Genomic DNA, 21533 nt, shown 5'->3' with positions numbered 1-21533 from the left:
AATATTAAATCATTTAGCTGAGCATAGGAATATATAAAATTTCATTAGGTCAATACTAATTATTCATAAATAAAGAATAGGTTGAACTGGCTGAACTTCCCCATCCAACTTGCTTTTTGTAATAGTATTCCTTTTAAATGTTTAATGAAACAATCTTGTTATGGTAAGCCCATTTTTGTTTAAAATTAATAGAGCTTTTTGTTCCTTTAAAGATTCAGAACTGAGAAATATTAATAGTTATAGCTGGTTGGTAGATAGAATAACATTCCATTCTCTTTGTATATTACTTGGGATTGTAATTTTCAAGTTTGTGGTGAAGGAATATTGGAATGATTTAGAAAAAATTTAGCATCTTAATCTGTAGAAGTAGTTTCTTTTCTACCTTTAAGTCTTCATGCATTTGTCTTCTTCTCTGCATCATTACAGGTTTCAGTAAATGGTCAGCAGAAGAACATTTCTTTTTATATGTAACACTAGATAAAAATGAAAAGATTTCAAATTTTGGCCATTGTTCTTTTTCAGGTTGCTTTGAGCTCCCGCCTATATATCATATTGTAGTCAAGGAAAGAAAATTGTATTACTTTTCCTCACATTTCTTTTGCTATACTTTTTTGTTTAGTCTCATAGTACATTGAGGAAATTGTCGTAATGAAGAAATATCGTGGAGAAAAAAAGGAGAAAATACCATGTCTGAAATCTTTAAAGATTAATACATCTTTAAAGATAATATTATACACTAACAATAAACATCAGCATATAATATATAGAGCATGTGAATATCCTAAAAATTTTCAACTGTCACTTAAAGATCAAGTTTCATATATGTAGCAGTTAAATACTCTAAAGTTTTCTATTACCAATAAAAATATCTTCTAGTATTGGGCTTGAAACATTTTAGATCTAAAAGTAATTGTGTGTAGCTCAGATTTTTCTTTTGAATCTCTACATCTTTCTAAACAACTTGTATGTCTTTTACCCAACAGATTAAAAATCATTTCTCTATTGCATTCATCATCTATAAATCTGTTAAAAATGTTAAGCTACTGGAGCGCATTGGAGTAGCCAGACCTGAAGAGGAGCTCCATGTTCCTTTACATTCATATAGGTAGGTACTTCCTTGAATATACAAAGTTTTAAAAGGTTCATTAAATATGCTTAAAATTCTGTAATTGGGATCTATACTCTAGAAAAATAGTCACTTCAAATACAAAGGCAATGAAAATAAAAATAGGTATCAGAAAATTGTAAAATATCAAATATATCACCACAAGAAATTTTCATCTGGTAAATTCAATGATACTGTAAATGTATTTCTCTGTAACTATATGTCTTTAAACTGGCTTTTATAGATCTTTAGAAAATAAAAATATGACATTTTTTTTTAAGTTATCATGGTTTGCAGAGTGTTTTTTTTTTTTTTCCAGAAAGTTTCTCCATGAGTTAGCTATGTGACTTTTGGCAAATTTCTTAACCTTTCATTGCCTTGTTTTCCTCATCTTTAAAAATAGGAATAATAGTACTTACCTTGTAAAGTTAACCAAAATTTAATGAGATCCTTTTTATTAAACTCTTTATAAAAGCTTTTTCTAACTCTGTTTTCTTTTTCTGTAGAAGCCAATTATTTATTCAGCCAGCTGGTATCTTAGAGGATCAATACAAAGAATCCACCACTTACATTTCCTGGAAGGAGGAACTTCACAGGTGCAGGGAAGTCAGATGTGTGCTGCAGTGTCCATCAGTTGAAGTCAACTTCTTACCTCTCATAGTCACTACAATTGCTGTGCCTGATGAATTAAGCTATATATGTACACATGGAGAAGACTGGGATCCAGCTTACATTATTCACCTGTATCCTACCCTCACTTTGCGGAATCTTCTTCCATATTCCCTAAGGTATTTACTTGAGGTATGTCCCTTCTATTTGACTTGACTTTTCTTATTGGTGTCGAGTGAATTCTAGTTTTTTAATGGTATTTTCAGTTGAGGTTAGTGTTTTACATGGCATACTTGTAATGCTTTAATAATACTAGCAGAAATTGGTATAGCATTTACTATGGGCCAGCCACAGTACCATGTACTTTACATGTACTAGCACTTTTCATCTTTATAGTAACCTCCTGAAGTAGGTACAATTGTTATACCCATTGTACAGATGGGTAAATAAACTGAGTCATAGGGTTTAAGGGACTGGCCCAAGATCCCACAGCTAATAAGCTGTAGAGCTGGGATTGGTCCTAGGCAGTTTGGCTCTTTGTTCCCTACCACCAAACTTCTGCATGTGCTATAAATTAAGAGCCAGTCTCTTTTCAATTAAGTAAAAGTCCATTGGGTAAAGGATAGAACAAAGCCAGCGAGAAAACATTTCATCTTATTTTATTGTACAGTTAATTCTAAAGTTTTTGATGTAAAGTTGGATTATTTGGTCTAGGTTTCTGTTGAACTTAAAAATAATCTGTTTTAAGAAATAATGGGAAACATTTCCTAGTAATGAAGTATGATAAATATTTTTTAAATTTCTATGTGCCACAACATTTTAAGATACAAAAGTCTGAAAAATGTTTGGAAACTAAATTATTTCTTCTTTATCTGACAATGAGCTACCCCTGAGCTGTGGAGAGTAACATTTAAGTATATGAATTTAATAATATTTATATGAGAGAAGCTTTTAGTAAGGAAGTGTGATTTTTTATGTTGCTATTACTCATTTTTAATATAATTCCCCCTTACTTAAATAGCTTGTCAAAATAGTTTGATATTATTTTCCTTTTTCTATTTGAATGAGAACCATTAAGCATAGTATGTGAATAAAGGATGAAGCTGAAATCCAGGCAGCCTAGTGACTCATTTAATGATGTTGTTCTTAATGGACAGCAGCCAGGGTTCCTGAATCCAGCCTTCAATTTTTAGCACACATCTGACTTTCTCAAAACTTACTGCCATAGGCCTACTAATGGCTAAAAGACAATTTCTACCTTTGGTTATGATTATAGTGTTTTGTTTTTAGTCCTTAGCGGTTACTGGACATTCATGATATGTAAACATGGTACTCATAGAAGACTTGTCAATTAGAATCTGGTAGATTATTTAGCATTGTATAAAATATGGAAGCCTATTGCAGAGGTTTTAAAAAAATTGCTGAGCAAATTTTGTTCTTTGTTGGTTTATTTTTAGGGAACAGCAGAAACGCATGAACTAGCAGAAGGCAATACTGCTGATGTTCTACATTCAAGGATCAGTGGAGAAATAATGGAATTAGTCCTGGTGAAATACCAAGGCAAAAATTGGAACGGACATTTCCGTATATGTGACACACTTCCCGAATTCTTTATCGTGTGTTTTTCTTCTGATTCCACGGAAGTGATGACAGTCAATCTGTCAATACATGTCAAGCGAATTGGCAGCAGGCTGGTGTTATCTGTCTTTAGTCCCTATTGGCTAATCAACCAGACTTATCGGGTTCTCCAGTATCGTTCAGAAGACGTTCATGTGAAGCATCCAGCTGATTTCAGGGATATTATTTTGTTCTCTTTCAAGAAGAAGAACATTTTTAGTAAAAATAAGGTATGTTTTTGTTGATATAACAAGTTAAAATAGATAGGTTCATAATCTGGAAATTTGGGAATCATTAGCCTTCCCTAAAGCCATTACTACCTGTTTGCTAAGTACCACTGGTATGAATTAAGTCCGAGGAGACTTTCAAGGAATATGTAATCAAGTGGGATGTTAGGAACTAACAGCAGTAGTTTCCCGAGGCTGAGTTACTCTTTTCTCCAGTACCCTTAGAATTCTGTTTTTGAAGTAGTTTGAGGTAGAAAGCTTGATTTTGTGTAGTTTAGCAGTGACAAAGTGGCATTTCAAAAGATGAACAGTTGAATATGGCGTATATTAACTGGGTCCTCCAGTGTATGAAGCCCTAAGCCAGGCTTTTGAGAGAGAAATCTAATGCCTAAGCCTGGTGCCTCTGAGCTCCGGTCGCTCCTTTGCTTTTTAGGCTCCTGGTCGGTGTTCCTTAACACACACTTCCCTGCCTGCTCGCCTCTGGGCTGCTGTACATGCTGTATCCTCTGCCTGGAATGCCTTTCCTACTAGGCTTCCCTATCTGCCACATCTTTTCTGGTTATCTGCTGTTTATCTTTTGGCGTTCTGCTCAGGCCTGACAGGTGTGAAGGATTTTCTGACCATCTAAAATGTGGCTAGATATTACATCCATGTTCTCACAGTAGTGGTTCCTCAATTTCAGTGTGCTTCAAATTTATGGATTTTCAAAATCAGTGGTTTTCAGATTTCAGAGTCACTTAAAGGGCTTTTAAAACAGATTGCTGGGTTGTGCCCCTACAGTTTGATTCAGTAAGTCTGGGAAGGGCCTGAGAATTTGCATTTCTAACAGGTTCCCAGGTGATGGTGATGGTCCTGGTCCAGGGACCACACTTTGAGAAATACTGTCTTTGAATGTTGATTAATCCTTCATATTATATGTTTGTATGTTTGACCTCTGATTATCCTCATGTCTTTTATAATCTAACTGGAGGGTTGGAGGTTAATACAGAAGCACAGTTAGGTCTCTTCTATAAATTTTTTCTAAATTCTGTACCCAAAAAGCAGACTCTTTCCCCTCTGACTTTTATAACATTTTGTACTTTCTGTATGGTTCTTACTGCATTGTGTTTTACATCACAATTACTCGTATGAATTTCCTATCTTCCTGTTTAGTTGGAAGCTCACTGAAGACAGAAACTATTGTCTTCCATTCTGCTTATCACAAGGCCTTTCATTTAATGTTTGCTGCATAATGTTAAAGGCATAAGTTCTCTATATGCTAATACTTTAGGAATTTGTTAGCTCTGTATCAAAAGTTTAACACTGAAAATATCATTTTACATTGTAATTCTTTTTTTTTAAATTAGGGTCTCATTGGTATAAACCTTTAAATTCATTATCCCCATCGCATATGTGAATGGAAAGATCGGAGCTCTGCTTTTATTTTACTGACCTCGACAGTTTCTATTCTGTAAACCATTTGCATTATGGCTTTGGTTCTGTTTTTCTGTGTCCCACGCTACTAAATAAATTTCTAGTGGTAGAGCAACTTTCCATCAAATAAAATTAATATTGTCTTGTTGTTTTCTTAAATGCTGGTATGTGTTCTCTGGTGTAGGTACAATTAAAAATTTCAACCAGTGCCTGGTCTAGTAGTTTTTCATTGGATACAGTGGGAAGTTACGGGTGTGTGAAGTGTCCTGCCAGCAATATGGAATACCTGGTAAGATTCTGCTTGCTTATTTATGTTCAACTTTATTTAACTTTTCTTTAGTCCAGGGTACAGAAATTTGACTTCAAAATGCTATATGAAAGATGGTTATCTCTACAGATTTCTGTGGCCACAAGTATTAAATACTGAATTTTTCAAAGTTTAAGACAGATTTGAATCCATCCAAGTAAGCAACTTGGTGAATATTCAGAGTACAGTAGAATCCTTGTTCCATGCCACTCCCTGCTAACCTTTCCCTAAATCTTAAATTTGTGAAAATTTGAATGATCTTATGCCAGTTGACCTGTTTTATCAACACTTTGAAAGTTTTACCTTACTTTATTAATAGTAGAGGTAATAAAGCAACAAAACTTGAGCCCTTACACTTCACAAAACAAAGTGTATTTGGAATGTTAAAAGGTAAGAACACAGATAAAATGCATCTGTTATTACAGATCATCATTAGTTAAATTATTTATTTCTTGAATTGATTGCTGATGGAGTCAAAGGAATGCAAATTTTTCTTCGTAGAACATAGTCCATAGTGGAGTATGGCTTATAGTGATTTTATTTAAGAAATCTTATTTTAAAATATTTTAAGAAGTCTGTGTGTGTGTGTTTCAGAGAAGGTGTATAAAGTACTGGGAAATAATAATAAGCTTGTTTGTTTCCTTTCCACAGGTTGGTGTTAGCATCAAAATGAGCAGTTTTAATCTTACACGAATAGTTACTCTGACTCCCTTTTGTACTATTGCAAACAAGTCATCATTAGAATTAGAAGTTGGTGAAATTGCGTCTGATGGGTCAATGCCAACTAATAAGTGGAACTATATTGCTTCTTCAGAGGTAAAATTTCCTTTAACTGGTACCTAAAATATACAAAGAAATACAGGAATATAAATAAGAATTGCATATACTTCTTTATCATACTCTGCTGCCGTATTTGTGTTAAAATATGACAGCCAATTTTGAAAGACTTTTCTTTCACAATGTAGCATATGTTTAAAAAAGAAAAAAAGAAAATTATTCATAATAGTTACAACTAGCCCAGCCTAGATGGTTAACACTCATTCTGAAGTTCTTCCTATATGTACAGAACATGGATAAGTACTGTGAGAAGTACATAAAGATAATGTACTTTGTATTATTTCAGTAGTCAAGATAATGTCTCTATTCAAGAAGCGCATAATCTCGTTGATGGGCTTAAGATGCATAAAAACTAACACATGGAGAGAAAGATGGTATATGCTAAGTTATAGGTAGCTACAGAATTTCTGAATAGATGAGCTAGAAGTTTCCTTGAAAAATTCCTAAAATTCAACCCCCTCACTTTACAGAGAAGGAAATTGAATCTCATACTTCTCCAGGGTCAGTAGAGTCATTGGAAATTAAAATTATTGTGATCTAGATCAAAAGGGGAAGTTTCGTAGATGAGGTGGGATTTGAACTAAACTTTGCAAGTTCAGTTAAGATTTGAGGAGTTGAAGACAATGAAAGAAAGAGTGGACAAGAGGACAAAGAGGAGCATTAGTGCCTAAATTTTGAGTTTTCAACCAAACCAGGTGCCCTTAAGGGTGGAACCATTCTTCTGTATATCTCAAAGAAAAAAGAGAGATCCTGTAATTATTTTTAAAAGCTTAACAATAAGCTTAAAAGAAAGGATTCTCATTACAATGCAAACAAATTTAGAGCTATACGAGGTATGGCCTTCCAAGGTACTTAGAGTGATCTCTGTACACTTGGGAACAAATAAATGAACATTAACTTTTTACCTTTGATGTGAGTTTGATAGCAGAGGTATTTTTTTTCAGAAATAGAATTTACCGAGTATTCTCTAACAGAGGGACATTTTGTATTATATTAGGAACTAAAATTTCAGTGTTACAGATAAGAAAACTGAGGCTCAAACAAGCATATGATTGGTGAAGATCAAACCACTAGGAAGGACTTCCTAGTAGAAGTATCAAGACTTGCAGCAAGATCTTTGGTCTTCTCTCTTCTGCCTTCAGCTGTCTTTCTGGTTTATCTAGGAGAAGATCTCTATGAAAGAATTCGTAGTTAATTAAGGAATCGAAATGTGATATGCACAAAAGCAAATGTTATTGAAGATTTTAGTTTTTAAATATTCAAAATATCTATTTGAGGAATTCTTAATAAGCTCTTCAATCTCCCACATTGTAGCTATTTCATAAGTACATACAGACTAATGTATCTATATTCTTCTAATGGAGTTTCTTAGCTTCATAAATAGTCATCATATCATCAACTCTTATTATGAAATGTGGAGGGAATATTTCAAGATACTTAATAATAATTGACTCATGATCAGATTCAGAACTAAAAACTTAATTAGCGACTGTCTTATTTATTACACAGTATGGTTTTAAGACTGATGTTAACTTTTATATTTTTAGTGCCTTCCGTTTTGGCCTGAAAATTTGTCAGGCAAACTTTGTGTGAGAGTGGCGGGCTGTGAAGGATCATCCAAACCATTTTTTTATAACCAACAGGATAATGGCACTTTATTGAGCTTAGAAGACCTGGTAAGTTTTCATGTTTTAAAATAAAATGTCTTCGATTTTTAAAATTTGCTTTAAAATATGCTATCCAATCTACTGGTAATTATTTGAAGGTGCTGCTGTATCAATATGTAATACCATATATGTGTGTATATATACGTATTTATACACACACACACACACACACACACACATATCTGTAAGAGATCAGAGCTGGTGTGCTTCTCAGTAAGAACGTAAGAAAACAAGCTTTTTGTTTCTACATAACTGATTGAAATACGAAATGTAAGTGCAGGTTGAATTGGTACCTCAAACAAACTTTTTTCTTTCTATTATAGAATGGGGCTATCTTGGTGGATGTAAACACTGCTGAACATTCGATTGTCATAACTTTTTCTGATTACCACGAGGGATCTGCACCTGCCCTAATAATAAACCACACACCATGGGACATCCTCACATATAAGCAGAGGTATGAAAAAAGGGTTCATTGAAAATTTAATTTGCTTTTAATGGCCTGTAATACATTCTAGGAAAAACTTGGGGCTAGATGAGTTTCATACTCCAAATGTTTCCAGATTTTAGAAAGGTAATGTGGAACGCTTGCTGTTACTGATGTCCTCAGCAGGTTTTTGACACAGTGTTAATGAAACACATTAATACTATTGTAGTGAAAGTTATGAATATGCATACCAAATGGGATAAATAAAAACATAATCATCTCACATCAGTTCACATCAGGTTTTGCTGCCAGATGACTTTTGACACCAAATTTATAGAAAAATCTATGGACTTTTGGAGCTTTTTAAATACAGAACTGCATATAAGGAACTGTGAATGTGCTTAAGCATTATCTTCCTTTTGTCATCTGGTAATGTTCAGTGAACCTCTACTTAGAAATGCTTACCTAGGTTTTTTTGGTAGGGGTGGTGGAATATTAAATAAGAGAACAGCGAGTTAATAGTGATGTTGAATGTATAGTACAGAGTGATAGGAATTTTGTTGTTCCTGCCTATACTGTTATTTGTCTTGGATGATGACTTTATTTAATGATGTATGACAGATAGTACTAAAACCTCAAAATATATATATTTGCAGAGAAATACTATAAATCTGCAACACATTTTATATAAAATAATTCTCTATATAAAAACCATTATATAAAGTACTTTTTATAAAAATAAGAAAAAAATAAAAATATATAAAATAATACCTTGCAGATCCAGCTATTCTTAATTCTCATGGGTTGAATCCACTGAGAAATTTAAAAGCAGAGATTGGGATTGAAACCTGATTGGGCTTTTTTTTTTAATTCTCTGAAAAGTTTTTTGTATTATATGGACCAATACTTCTTAAACTTGGATGATAAATTTTAAGATCTCCTGGAAATCTTGTTCAAATGCAGATTCTGATTTAGTTGGTTTTAAGAGGGGCCTATGATTTTGCATTTCCAGCAAGCCTCTAGGTAATGCTGATTCACAAAACACACTTTGAGTAGCAACATTAGAACTCAGTTTGAAAGTATACTGCAACCAAAGAAAGGGCAATATTCAATTCCCTCAAACTTTAAAACCATTAGTTTATTGGATATTGTAAGGTACTTAATTGTAGGCAGAGTTTTATTTTATTAACAAAGGGAATTTTGTAAGATTTTTGTGCCAGTCCAGTCCTCGCTAAAACACAGGTTTGGCCTTCCCAAGTGCAGGATGTTTTTAATCTTTCCTCTGTCTCTGTGTTTCAGTGGATCACAGGAAGAACTGGCATTGCTGCCAAGACAAGCTCGACTTTTCGCCTGGGCTGATCCTACTGGTACCAGAAAACTGACATGGAGTTACGCAGCAAATGTTGGGGAGCACTATCTGTTAAAGGTATCCTTTGATGTGAAAGAGTGCTACGCGAGTTGCTTGATGGCAAAGGAAGTACACAAGCTCACTTCCTACGTGACTTAACATAGTCATCTTTGTCTTTACTGAACAAAATGAATTGGAAGTATTTTCAAAGTAATTTACTTTTGGAATTCAAATTGTAAATAGTTCATGCCAATATATTAGATTAGTTAAAATAATTTATTTACTATTAAAAAAATTGGTCTGTTTATTTTACCCCAATAAAGAGCAATAAAGTAATTTTTTATTTACCTTTTTTTAAAAATTTAAGGTAAGTGTAAAACAACTTAATTTTGAACATATGCAAACCACTGATTGCTATGAGGTTTTTAGGCATGTTTCCCAATCAAAGCCATATGTTTTGTTAATTAAAGGACCCTAACAGTATGAAAATTATCCCACATAAGAAATTAAATGAAATATTTATTGAAACAATATTTAGGCAGCTAAATTAATCAAATATTTATTTCTTAGACTTTTTAGACTTTGGAAAGGGCTTAAGAATTCATTTGCCAGCCTTCTTCTAATAAAGGAATTACGCCTGCATTCGTGATACATCATCTAGGTTCTATAGGAATATATTCTGTCATGAAAAGTTCTTAGTGTCATATTCCATTGTCTGATAATACCACTTGTTAAAAAGGCTTTTTTGACTTTTGCTAAAAAATGCTAATTGGCCAACAGTGACTGAATTATCCTCTCCTACATTCCTCTGAAACACCCATAAAAGAGATAAAGACAATCACTTTTGAAAAATCAGACTGATAGTTCCTATTATGAGATTCTTGGAATAATTTTCACCGTAACAGTTTGATAGAGCTCTGTTGGCTTGCTTGTGCTTTACCTTTTACAGTAGAGGAACTCTTCAAGGTTTGTAAGTGGAAGAAGAGGCGGGCTTAAATTCCCTGACATTCTGAACTCTCTGGCTCAGACACATGAGGGCCCTGCTAGGGGTCCCTGTACTATGCTGGAACTATTTTCTCTCTTTTCACATTTAATGCTATTCAGCAACCACAGGAGTAGTATACAGACCCTAGAGGGGAAGTAGGAATGGCATCCCGGAGGACGTTATCAAGGTCTGCATACACAGATGGATTCAGAAAGAATCCTGGTTATAATGTATGCAGGGGATTATGAGTTTCTTAATGTTTTTCTTCTATTTGCTATTAGAAAAACAGGCAGTAGGAAAACTAAATAATTGTACCTCTGCACATAATTTGCCAGATTATGAAAACTGAGGTAGAAAGAAACAAGGCAGTTGCCCATTTCCTTGTTCACTAAGTTGGTCCGAGAAGGGAGTTCTGCTCAGGCCCAGGTAGAGATGACAAGAGAGATGAGGGAAAATCCATATGTTATTGGCAAACACGAGGTCTGAAAGATCTTTCCTCATTAAGTGTGAATAAACAGGAAAAAAACAACATGGGGTCTATGAAAAAATACTTCAGGAGAAAACTGGCGAATCCGATAGATTCAGAGAATGATTATACCTCTGAAAAATTTTTTAATGCAAGAGGACCAGAAGAAAAATTTAAATTATAAAACTATAACTTTATAATGAAGTTTAATTACATTAAAGTTATTTAACTTTTATTTATTAAATTAGTAACTTGATAAAAATTATAAGAAGAAATCTTAAGTTACAAAGATCTGAAAACTATGAAATAAGAGAAAGCATGGTGAAATAAAGACAGTGAAAGCAGTGGGAACTATATATTCCCTGTATACATATTTATATCATCCAATTGTAAATTTAAATTAGAGAAGTAAATATTAAAGATTATGTTTTTTTCAGAAATGCTACCAATTAGTAGAACTAAAATCAGTGACATAAGAATTTTAAAACAATTGAGAAAATTAAAATAAAGAAAATTTTGCCCACAGAGTAAAAGAAGGTAAGCTAAGGAAGTATATAATAAGTGACAGATACTTTTGATTGAGTGTGTATCATGTGTTAATGTTTTCAGATATTATCATTAATTCTTATGATTGAAACTTAAAGCTACAGGTTAGAATTCAAAACCAGGTCTTTCTGACTTCACAGTTCATGGACTTTTTCACTGAATCATACTTTGCATCAGTTATGTCAGTAAATGAAAATCATTTAAATATTCTTCTATTAAAAGACAGAAAACATGTTAAGTTAAAAAAAAGTATCTAAATATATGCTACTTACAAGAGATCTGTCTTAACCAAACTAACACAGAAAGTTATAAGCATTTAAGGGATGGTAAAGATTTAACAGGTAAACAAAGCAAAATTGTTCTTGTAATTTCTGAACAACTATAATTCAAAGCAAAAACCATTAAATAAAATATGATAATATGACAGAAAAGATACGTGTGCCGTAAACCTTTATACAATGAATAATATTGCACCAAAATGTTGAACCTAAAATGGCAGTCAGCTGAAACACAATTATTTGTTGTGGAGACATTTTAATGCACCTCATTTAATTTTTAACAGATCAAGTAGATGTAAAATAAATGGGATTAGGATTGAACCAATATACATGACAAATTTTGTAGTTACAAAGAAAAATTACCTTAATGGGTATCTCTGAAATATTTACAAAGTTTGATTGTATATTAGAGAAAAAATATTGGGTAGGCTACTCTGACATGTTAAAGGTAATATAAAAAAAAGCAACATAATTTTAAGCAACAACAAAACTCATTCCTATGCTTTTTGTAAATCCATTGTTTTTTTGTTTTTTCAAGAAAGCATGAGATGAAAAGCACATAGTAGGAACTTGTACTGTTTGTTGAAATGAACTGTTATATGTATGTTAAGCTCAGAACAAGGAGGAATCATTATTTTAATCTCTGAAAACACTGATCAAATCAAGCCTTATTATTTTAGGTGCTATAGGAGACCTTCAGCCAAGAAAGCTATTCTTTGTGAAACTTAGTACAGAGTACATATTTTGACTATTTGATAATGCAATTTATGTAAATATTTGCAGTGTTACAAATTATTAAAACACAAGTAAATTAGGTGAGTTTTACCTGAGGTTACTTCTCCAATAAACGTATGAACCATTCTGTTCTCCGTCTTGGAGACGAGTAAGCTTCTCATGATGTTGGGTGCCATTGAAGGATACTATTGATCCTGCTGAGTGCCCTTTAAGCACTAACTAGCTAACTCAAACCTAAGTTATAACAAAAGTCAAGCACTATTAATCTTTGTTGTAGTTTGAAAAAATTGGTATGTTTTAAAATAGATTATAACATCATGTCATTTTTATAGTTTTCCAATGTATAGTCATGGTTTTTAAACTTTTTTAAGCGTTCTCAGTTAATGTTAACTTTGTGTAAAAACTTACTGTTTGTGGGTTTAATATAAAGTATCTCTTTTTCCAGGATGAACATGGACAGTTCCCATATAATGCGAACATCCAGATACACTGGGTATCATTCCTAGATGGACGCCAGAGAGTTCTGCTTTTCACTGATGATGTTGCCTTGGTTTCCAAAGCAAAGCAAGCAGAAGAAATGGAGCAGGCCAATCACGAAATAATCTTTTCTCTCCATAGTCTTGGGCTTTCACTGGTTAACAATGAAAGCAAGCAGGAAGTTTCATATATTGGGATAACCAGGTATGTAAAAAGGAAGACAGGGCATCAGAAGTCTTTAAAAAACATTGAGCTTGTAATATCAAATTTGATAAGAGTGAACAGATAGTCATTCTGTTTTGATACACTGTACATTCTTTCAGCATAGCTCACTAAACAGCTGTTTTCACTGCTAAGTTGAAAAGCCCCTGAGATGAGAGATGACTAAGATAATGTCTTTGCCCTTAAAATACTCATCATCAGTTGGTGGGGACAAAAGAAATTTGCTTCTGTCTTTGTTGTTCATATGTAATTTTTTAGATGAATCCTAAAAACATTGAGAAATGCTAGAAAAAGTATTTTATAAGTACCATGGAAGCAGAGGTAGAAGCAATTAACTTGTTTTGTGCAGCAGAAGCTGGAGAAATGGCATGGTTCAGGAGAAGCCAACAATAATGGATTAGATAAATTAGAAAAATGTTCATATAAGAGAGAGTATTTGACATGGTTGCATAATCTCTAATGGGTCGTTACTTAGAACTTTTTAAAAGACGGGACCAGTTATTTTCTCTGGCTCTGCTTGTGTCTGTATAAGAAAAATTTTTGAATCTATTTACTTTGTTTTTTTAAATCACATAACTTCAGTTAAAGACTTATTCTTGTTTTGGGGGTAGATGGGTAGAATAGTTAACATGTTACCACATATAATGAGCATAGGATCAATTCATAGTCATATATTTAGTAAAGAAAAAAATCAATAAATCTTCTGTGTAACATTTTCCACATCTGACAGATTAAGAGTACTATAAATGATAATATACATACCATTAATATAGTCATTGATATTGTTCTTTGATAGAACTTACTTTTTTTATAGTAGCATATATGCTATTATATTTTGTCAAATTGACCTTTATAAGAACTTTTTTAAATGTGTCTAAAAGAACTTGATTACCTTTTTTCTAATACACACATATTCATAACACATTCATTAAGGATGTGTATTAAGGAAAAATAAGTTCATATTTTAGTAGACTTTTTTGAATAGTTTTAGGTTTATAGAAAAACTGAATATAAAGTAAAGAGTTCCTATATACCCATCACTTTCTCCTATTATTATCTTGAAATAGTTTGATACATTTATTATTGATAAACTAATCTTGATGCATAATTATTATCTAAAATCCATTGTTTATGTGTTCATGCTAGAGTTTGTTCTTTGTGTTACAAATTCTATGGGTTTTAACATGTATCCACCATTGTAGTATATAGAATAGTTTCACTACTCTAAAAATCACCTATGCTCCATCTATTCATCTCTTCCTCTCTCCCCCACTCCCTGGGAACTGATTTTTTTTTATTGTCTCTAAAGTTTGCCTTTCTTAGAGTGTCATATCATTGGAATCATATAGTGTATAGCCTTTTCATATAGGATTCTTTAACTTAGCAATATCCTTTTAAGGTTCCTCATCTTTTTGTGGCTTGATAACTCATTTCTTTTTTTCACTGAATAAAATCCTATGTTTGAATGTACCACAGTTTATTTATCCATTCACTTATTGAAGGACATCTCAGTTGCTTCCAGGTTTTGGCAGTTAGGATTAAAGCTGCTATAAACATTCATGTGCAGGTTTTTGTGTAGACATGTTTTCAAATCATTTGGAGTATCAAGGAATGTGATTGTTGGATCATATAAGAGTATGTTTCGTTTTCTAAGTAACTGCCAAGTTGTTTTCCCGAGTAGCTGCACCATTTTGCATTCCCGCTGGTAATGAGTGAGAGTTCTTGGCTCCACATCCTTGCTAGTGTTTGGTGTTGTCCGTGTTCTAGATTTTGACTGTTAATAGGTACGTAGTGGTAATTTCATTGTTGTTTTAATCTGTAATTACCTGATTACATATGATGTTGAGCATCTTTTCATATGCTTATTTTTCATCTGAATATCTTTTTGGCTGAGGGTCAGATTTTTGACCATTTAAAATTTTTTCATTTTCTTGTGGTTGAGTTTTAAGAGTTCTTTATGTAGTTTGGATACCAATCTTTTATCAGATCTGTATTTTGCAAATATTCTCTCCCAGTCTGTAGTTCATCTTTTCGTTTTTCTGACAGTGTCTTTCACAGAGAAGTTGTTTTAATTTTAATGAAATCCAATACCAGTTTTTTCTTTCATGGGCTATACCTTTGGTGTTGTATCTTGAAAGTCATCATGAAGCCCAAAGTCATTTAGAGTTTTTTCTGTGTCATCTTCTACGATTTTATAGTGTTTTTAATATGTAAGTCTATAATCCATTTGAGTTAATTTTTGTGAAATGTGTGAGCTCTGTGCCTAGATTCACTTTTTTTGCATATGAATGTCCAATTGTTCTGTTACCATTTGTTGAAAAGACTGTCCTTTCTCCATTGAATTGGCTTTGTTCCTTTTCAAACATCAGTTGCCTTCATTTGTTTAGGTCTGTGTCTAGATTCTCAATTCTCTTCTCTTGATTTCTTTGTCTTTTCTTTCACCAATACCACACTGTTTAGATTTCTGTAGTTTTATGTTAGTCTTGAAGTTAGGTGGTGTCAGCCCTCCAACTTTTTTCTTCTCCTTCAGTATTGTATTGGCTATTTTGAGACTTTATCCTTTTCTATGTAAACTTTAGCATCAGTTTGTTGATATACACAGAATAGTTAGCTGGGATTCCATCATATCTGTCGATTAACTTGGGAAGAACTGATATCTTGACAATATTGATTCTTCATATCCATATACATGGATATTTATGTTTATTTAGATCTTGGATCTCTTTCATCAGCCTTTTATAGTTTTCCTCATATAGATCTTATACAAATTTGTTAAATTTTGTTATACCTAAGCATTTCATTTCTTTGTAAATGTTACTGTGTTTTTAATTTCAAATTTCAGTTGTTCATTTTTGGTATATAAGAAAGCAGGTGACTTTTGTATATTATCCTTGTATCTTGTAACTTAGTTGCAGGAGTTTTTGGTTGATTCTTTAGGATTTCTACATAGACCTTCATGTCATCTGAGAACAAAGACAGCTTTATATCTTCCTTCCCAATCCGTGTACCTTTTATTTTCTTGACTTACTGCATTATGTAGGATTTCCTCTACCGTGTTGAGTAGGAGTGAACATCCTTGCATTTGTGCCCAATCTTAGTGATAAAACATCTAGTTTATCACCATTAAGTATGATGTTGTAGGTTTTCATAGACGTTCTTTGATCAAGTTGAGGAAGTTCCCCTCTTATCCTCATTTGTTGAGTTTTTGTCATGATTTATATATTATGGAGTTACATTTTATTGTTATGTGAGCAGTATTCTCTAACCAAGGATCAGCTAGGTATGACCCATGAGCCAAATATAGCTTGCTGCCTGTTTTTGTACAGCTCTTGATCTAAGAACTCTTTACATTTTTAAATGGTTGAAAAAAAAATCAGAAGAAAAGTAGTATTTTGTAACACATGAAAATTATATGAAACTCACTGTATGTTGTCTGTAAGTAAATTTTTTTTGATACACATCTTGTTTTCTCTTTGACATGTCTGCGGCTACATTTGCACCTGCTGCTCAGTGCACAACAAAAGACAGTGCTGTATGTAGCTTAACTTGAGAGTCAGTGCCATACATAAAGCTATAGTGCAACTTTATTTTTTATTACTAATGCTTACTCATCTTGAAAGACAAGAAAAAAAGGTAGACTTTGAAGGTCTCTCATAGAGCACAGTTTGAAATGGCAAACACTATGTAATGACATTGTGCCTGTGCTAAAAGACATTATATATTGACATTTCCAAACTGAGCACACATCATAATATCCCAACTCACAGGAAGGCAATGGTCAGAAAATAGAAACTGTAAGACAAAATATCTCAGCACAGCAGAATTTCTTCACAAAAATTAAAAGCAGCTAAAAATGAGTTTGCAACCAAGTTAATTTCTGAGTGACTCATTTGGCAGCCAAGCAAGGAAAGCCCTTTACCAATAGTGAGTTAATTAAATCACCTCTGATTGTAGCAGTAAAGAAATGTTTCCAGAAAAAATAAATTTGGGGCTACGAGCCTTTTAGTGAGAACACTTGCTTGAAGAATTGAGGATATTCAGAGCAACATCAATGTTCAATTTAAAAAAAAGGGAAGTGATTTTGAGTGGTTTTCCTTGACTCTTGATGGGTCAACAGATGTTACCAATATTGCTTAGTTATACATTTGAGAAGCCAGTACTGAATTTAAAGTAACTGAAGAACTAGCCTCTATGAAAAGTCACCACAAAACAACTCCAGGTGAGAATATTATCAAACTAGAAGAAATACTAATTCAGTTCAGCCTGAAGGAATCTTGAGATAGATTACAACTGACGATGACAAAAATATGTGTGGAGCAGAAAAAGACTTAGTTGTACAAATTCACAAAGCTCATGCAAATACAGTGTTTAAAGCCTGTGTTGGTTATTCATTGTATTGTTCAGCAGCAGGAACTTTGTGGAAAATACTTGAATTGATCTTGTGTTATGAAACTAGTAGTGTCAAATGGTGAACTTCATTAATTCTTGTGGTCTTAACCATCATTAGTTGTGTGAATTTTGGTTAGAAATAGAAGCTAAATGTCCTGGCTTGTCTTACCATATAGCAGTTTGATGGCTTAAGAGTGATACTTTTTATTGTACTCTTTTTGAGTTCCTGGCCAAGATTAATATTTTTTCTGAATAAAAAGAGCCACATGGCCTCAATCACTATTACTGAAGATTGAATGGCTTTGGACATTAGCTTTTGCTACAGAGTTTATAATGAATTCAACCTAAAAGTAGAAGGCAAAATAGTGCTTACCTGCAAAATCTATACTGCCCTGAAGTTTTTTGACAACTAATGTAATCACAATGTCAGGGTGTTTTATATTCTTGCTGTTCTGCTCAAAGTTAAAACTTGGAAGTGAAATCTCAATCCTCAGACAAGTTTGGAGCAGATAGATTTTATGACCTGCAGCTACAGTTCCAGCAACATTTTTTCCGACCTCAAATCAAAGTGGCAAAGGAAGTTTCCACATTTTATTTAACATATAATAGAAGAGCTTTTTCTGCCCAATCTTCAAGTACAAGTGACTTATCTTTAATGTATTGACATGCTAAAGGCAACTATTGAGAAGAATCCAATAGAGTAGGAAATCGAATTTTAGGTTAGAATTTTCTAATAGAAAATAGAATTTTATAAATGCATTCAAGTAATATACATTTATAAATATGCTCAATCAAAACAATATTCTCATAGATAAATATGAGTATTTGGCAGTGAAAGGGCACTTTTAGAGATACTTATTACAGACAAGCATTAATGGATGAAATGTGCTATAGATTATAGTACTAGGGACCTATATAGTAATAGAGAACACTAACTTTGAGCCCTGAGATGTCACCCCCACGAAAGTATAAAAAAATGTTTTGTAGGTATGTATGGTGATGGATGTTAACTACACCTACTGTGGCATCATTTTCACAATATATACAAATTATGTAAATAACAAATCATGTTATACACCTGAAATTAATGTATGTCAGTAGTGCAATAAAAATAACTAAAATTTTTTAAAAGTATTTTTTCTCATTAATAGACTTGTTTTTAAAAATTGTACTCAATACTTATTTTTATATTTTGAATTGCATCAATTAAAAATTTGTGAAAGTTTTTTTCCCTCTTACTGCTTACATAATAATCTTGACTTTGTCTCAACCCACAGAGCCTTAAAATACTTACTATATGACCCCTTACAAAAAGGTTTGCCAATTCCTTAATCAATTGATGTCAGTGTATGATAGAAAAACATTTTCCACTGCCCCTCTCTTTGTGTACTTTTTATAACACAGATGTATTTTTGTGTTTATAAAAAGTCTCTTGTATATATGTAATTTTCATAGGAGATTCATAGTTGCAATAATTTGGAGCAGAACGGAAATTACAAACCTAAATATGTATTCTTAATTCAGTTTTCTTTGTGAATTATTTTAGCTCTGGTGGTGTTTGGGAGATGAAACCAAAACAGAAATGGAAACTTTTTAGTCAAAAGCAGATAATCTTATTGGAACAGTCCTATAAGAAATACCAAGTAACAAAAGACCATGCCTGGATTAAACTAGACAATAACTTTGAGGTATACCAAAACTTTGTTATTTTGGTTTTTGTATATGTATTTTGTTGGTGGTGGTGGTGGTAAGTAACATTTTACTATTCAAGTAAAAATGTGTGTGCAGAAACAAATTTATTAGGATTGACATGACTAATAATAATTATTAGATTTTTAATTAAAATATATTAAATCATACGGTGAAACATGATTTTAATGTTTCTTTTCTTCATTTTAATAACTTCTGTTTATAAGACATATAGTTCCTTGGAACTTGTTTTCTTTTCAGTATATTATGGAGAAATTAAGATTGCTTATTGAAACATTTTCTCTTATATTTTGAATGACACCAATACATATTACTAAATAAAGGCTGTGCAAAATTATATATTTTCATGATGAAAAACCTATTTTGTCATGAAAACCTCAATTAAATTCATTAAATTTGAATGATTGTTGGACTTGGATAGATGTCCACAAGTAAGGTATGCTCTACACAGGCCCTTACAGTTTGAACTGAAAAGTCACTTTTGCTTGAAGAGGACCCCAGAAACTTGGCTACAATCTTTAGCTTGCTCTGGTTCAGTCATACAGTTTTGATTACTCTCTGTCTTTGATATCTGATGGTTGAGTTTGCATTGGGGGAACACCAGATATGGTCCCCCACTCCCATCCCCATCCACATAATTGGTGGCCATGTTTAAGTGAAAAAAAAAAACCACTATATATTTAGTGTCAGACATAAAGAAGCTATTAACTAGTCATTGTTTGACTTTGTTAAAAGAATTATCTAGAAATATTACTATTGAAAATTTTTTAAAAATATAAAGCATGGTGTATTTTCTTTAAATACAGTTTATATGATTGAAAATTTCCTCATTTGTTTTCCTGATAACTGGTAAAAAAGAACTCAACTGTAGATCACCTTGAGGTAGTGCTTTTGGTGAGACACAGCCATTAAGATATTTTTCCCTTTCAATATATGGGTAAGTGGATATTTTAAATGGGCTACATTGCTAATACCAGCTCATCACAAACACACGTGCTTGTTTTCCAGGTCAACTTTAGTAAAGTTCCAATGGAAATGCGCCTCCCTATTCAGTGCCCTATACAGAGACGTTTTTTATCAGGAATTCAGATTGCATTTAAGCAGTCTCCTCACCAGAGAAGTTTGAGAGCCATGTTGTATTGGCTTCAGGTAACATTGTTATCCTTAATGAAATAAATCTATCTGATCACTTCGGGGTGTTTAGGGATGAATTATTTTTTTTTACAAGGTTCTAATGTATATTGTAATTGTTATCTTGTTGTTCATATGTTTATTTCCCTTCTTGAATCCTGTGGCTTCAACATACTTAACTCTGCAAGTCCAAAGACCTTGTGACTTTGGAGTCTCTTTAATTTAACCAGTTACCCGCAAGAATGTTTTCTTGCACTGAATTTGTAATTTTTCAATATTCCTTTGACTCTGTCATGGGGATCCCAAAGTAAGATTTTCTTTCGTCATTCTACATGGGAATAAACAGGGCTTTATCAGAGGATGTTTTTGACTGCTTGCTCCTTTCTTACCTTCTTCCCTCTCTTCCGTTTAACTACTAAATACTTGTAGGACATTTTTATTCTTTTTCTTTCTTTTTACCAATTCTCCAATTTCATATCCAGTTTCCACTCACACTTTATTTAAACTAGAGTTTTGAAATCTTACATGATGCGCAAGTACAAATATTTCAAGTAGTGGTTTACATGTTTCTAATAGTGCCATATATACATACAGACACTTATGATGAAAATACTGGTATCTTCTGTAGTACTGTCTCTGAAACTAAAAGTTTAAATTATTTTAAATCCTGTTGAGCTCTTTCTTTTTTTTTTCTCAGGTTGATAGTCAGTTACCAGGTACAGTGTTCCCAGTTGTATTTCATCCTGTAGCCCCTCCAAAATCTATTGCTTTTGATTCAGGTAAAAAAAATAAGTTGATATACCCTATTTATAAAAGTTAATAAGTAGGCATTATTTTGACCTAGTATAAAGCATGATTGCGTTTTTCTTTTCTTTCTTCCTCTTAGAGCCCAAACCTTTCATTGATGTGAGTATCATCACAAGATTTAATGAGTACAGTAAAGTCTTACAGTTCAAGTAAGTAAATATTCCCCTATTTATCAGAATCTACTTTGAAAATAAATTTTACTTGTTTGAAAGTGACTTCTGTATAAAAAT

The 21533-nt window shown here is 32.7% G+C and overlaps 1 protein-coding gene across 7 annotated transcripts in view; it reads left to right on the top strand.

The window, feature by feature from the left end:
* Positions 1–21533, top strand: part of VPS13C (vacuolar protein sorting 13 homolog C) — a 196400-nt gene that overhangs the window by 140949 nt on the left and 33918 nt on the right. For all 7 annotated transcript variants that reach the window (XR_012120726.1, XR_005057547.2, XR_005057550.2 and 4 more), the window contains 13 exons: positions 984–1105; positions 1612–1906; positions 3172–3561; positions 5156–5260; positions 5930–6094; positions 7663–7791; positions 8106–8239; positions 9509–9635; positions 13013–13248; positions 19202–19343; positions 20374–20514; positions 21194–21275; positions 21383–21452. Coding sequence is in view for 4 of the 7 variants with exons in the window: in XM_037004257.2 (XP_036860152.2) it covers positions 984–1105; positions 1612–1906; positions 3172–3561; positions 5156–5260; positions 5930–6094; positions 7663–7791; positions 8106–8239; positions 9509–9635; positions 13013–13248; positions 19202–19343; positions 20374–20514; positions 21194–21275; positions 21383–21452 (2138 nt within the window). In the remaining 3 variants the exon portion in view is untranslated. The remainder of the gene's footprint in view (positions 1–983; positions 1106–1611; positions 1907–3171; positions 3562–5155; positions 5261–5929; positions 6095–7662; positions 7792–8105; positions 8240–9508; positions 9636–13012; positions 13249–19201; positions 19344–20373; positions 20515–21193; positions 21276–21382; positions 21453–21533) is intronic.

This window comes from Manis javanica, chromosome 8 (assembly GCF_040802235.1).
Source record: "Manis javanica isolate MJ-LG chromosome 8, MJ_LKY, whole genome shotgun sequence".
Lineage (NCBI taxonomy): Eukaryota > Metazoa > Chordata > Mammalia > Pholidota > Manidae > Manis > Manis javanica.
This window is presented reverse-complemented; position numbering and strand designations above follow the sequence as displayed.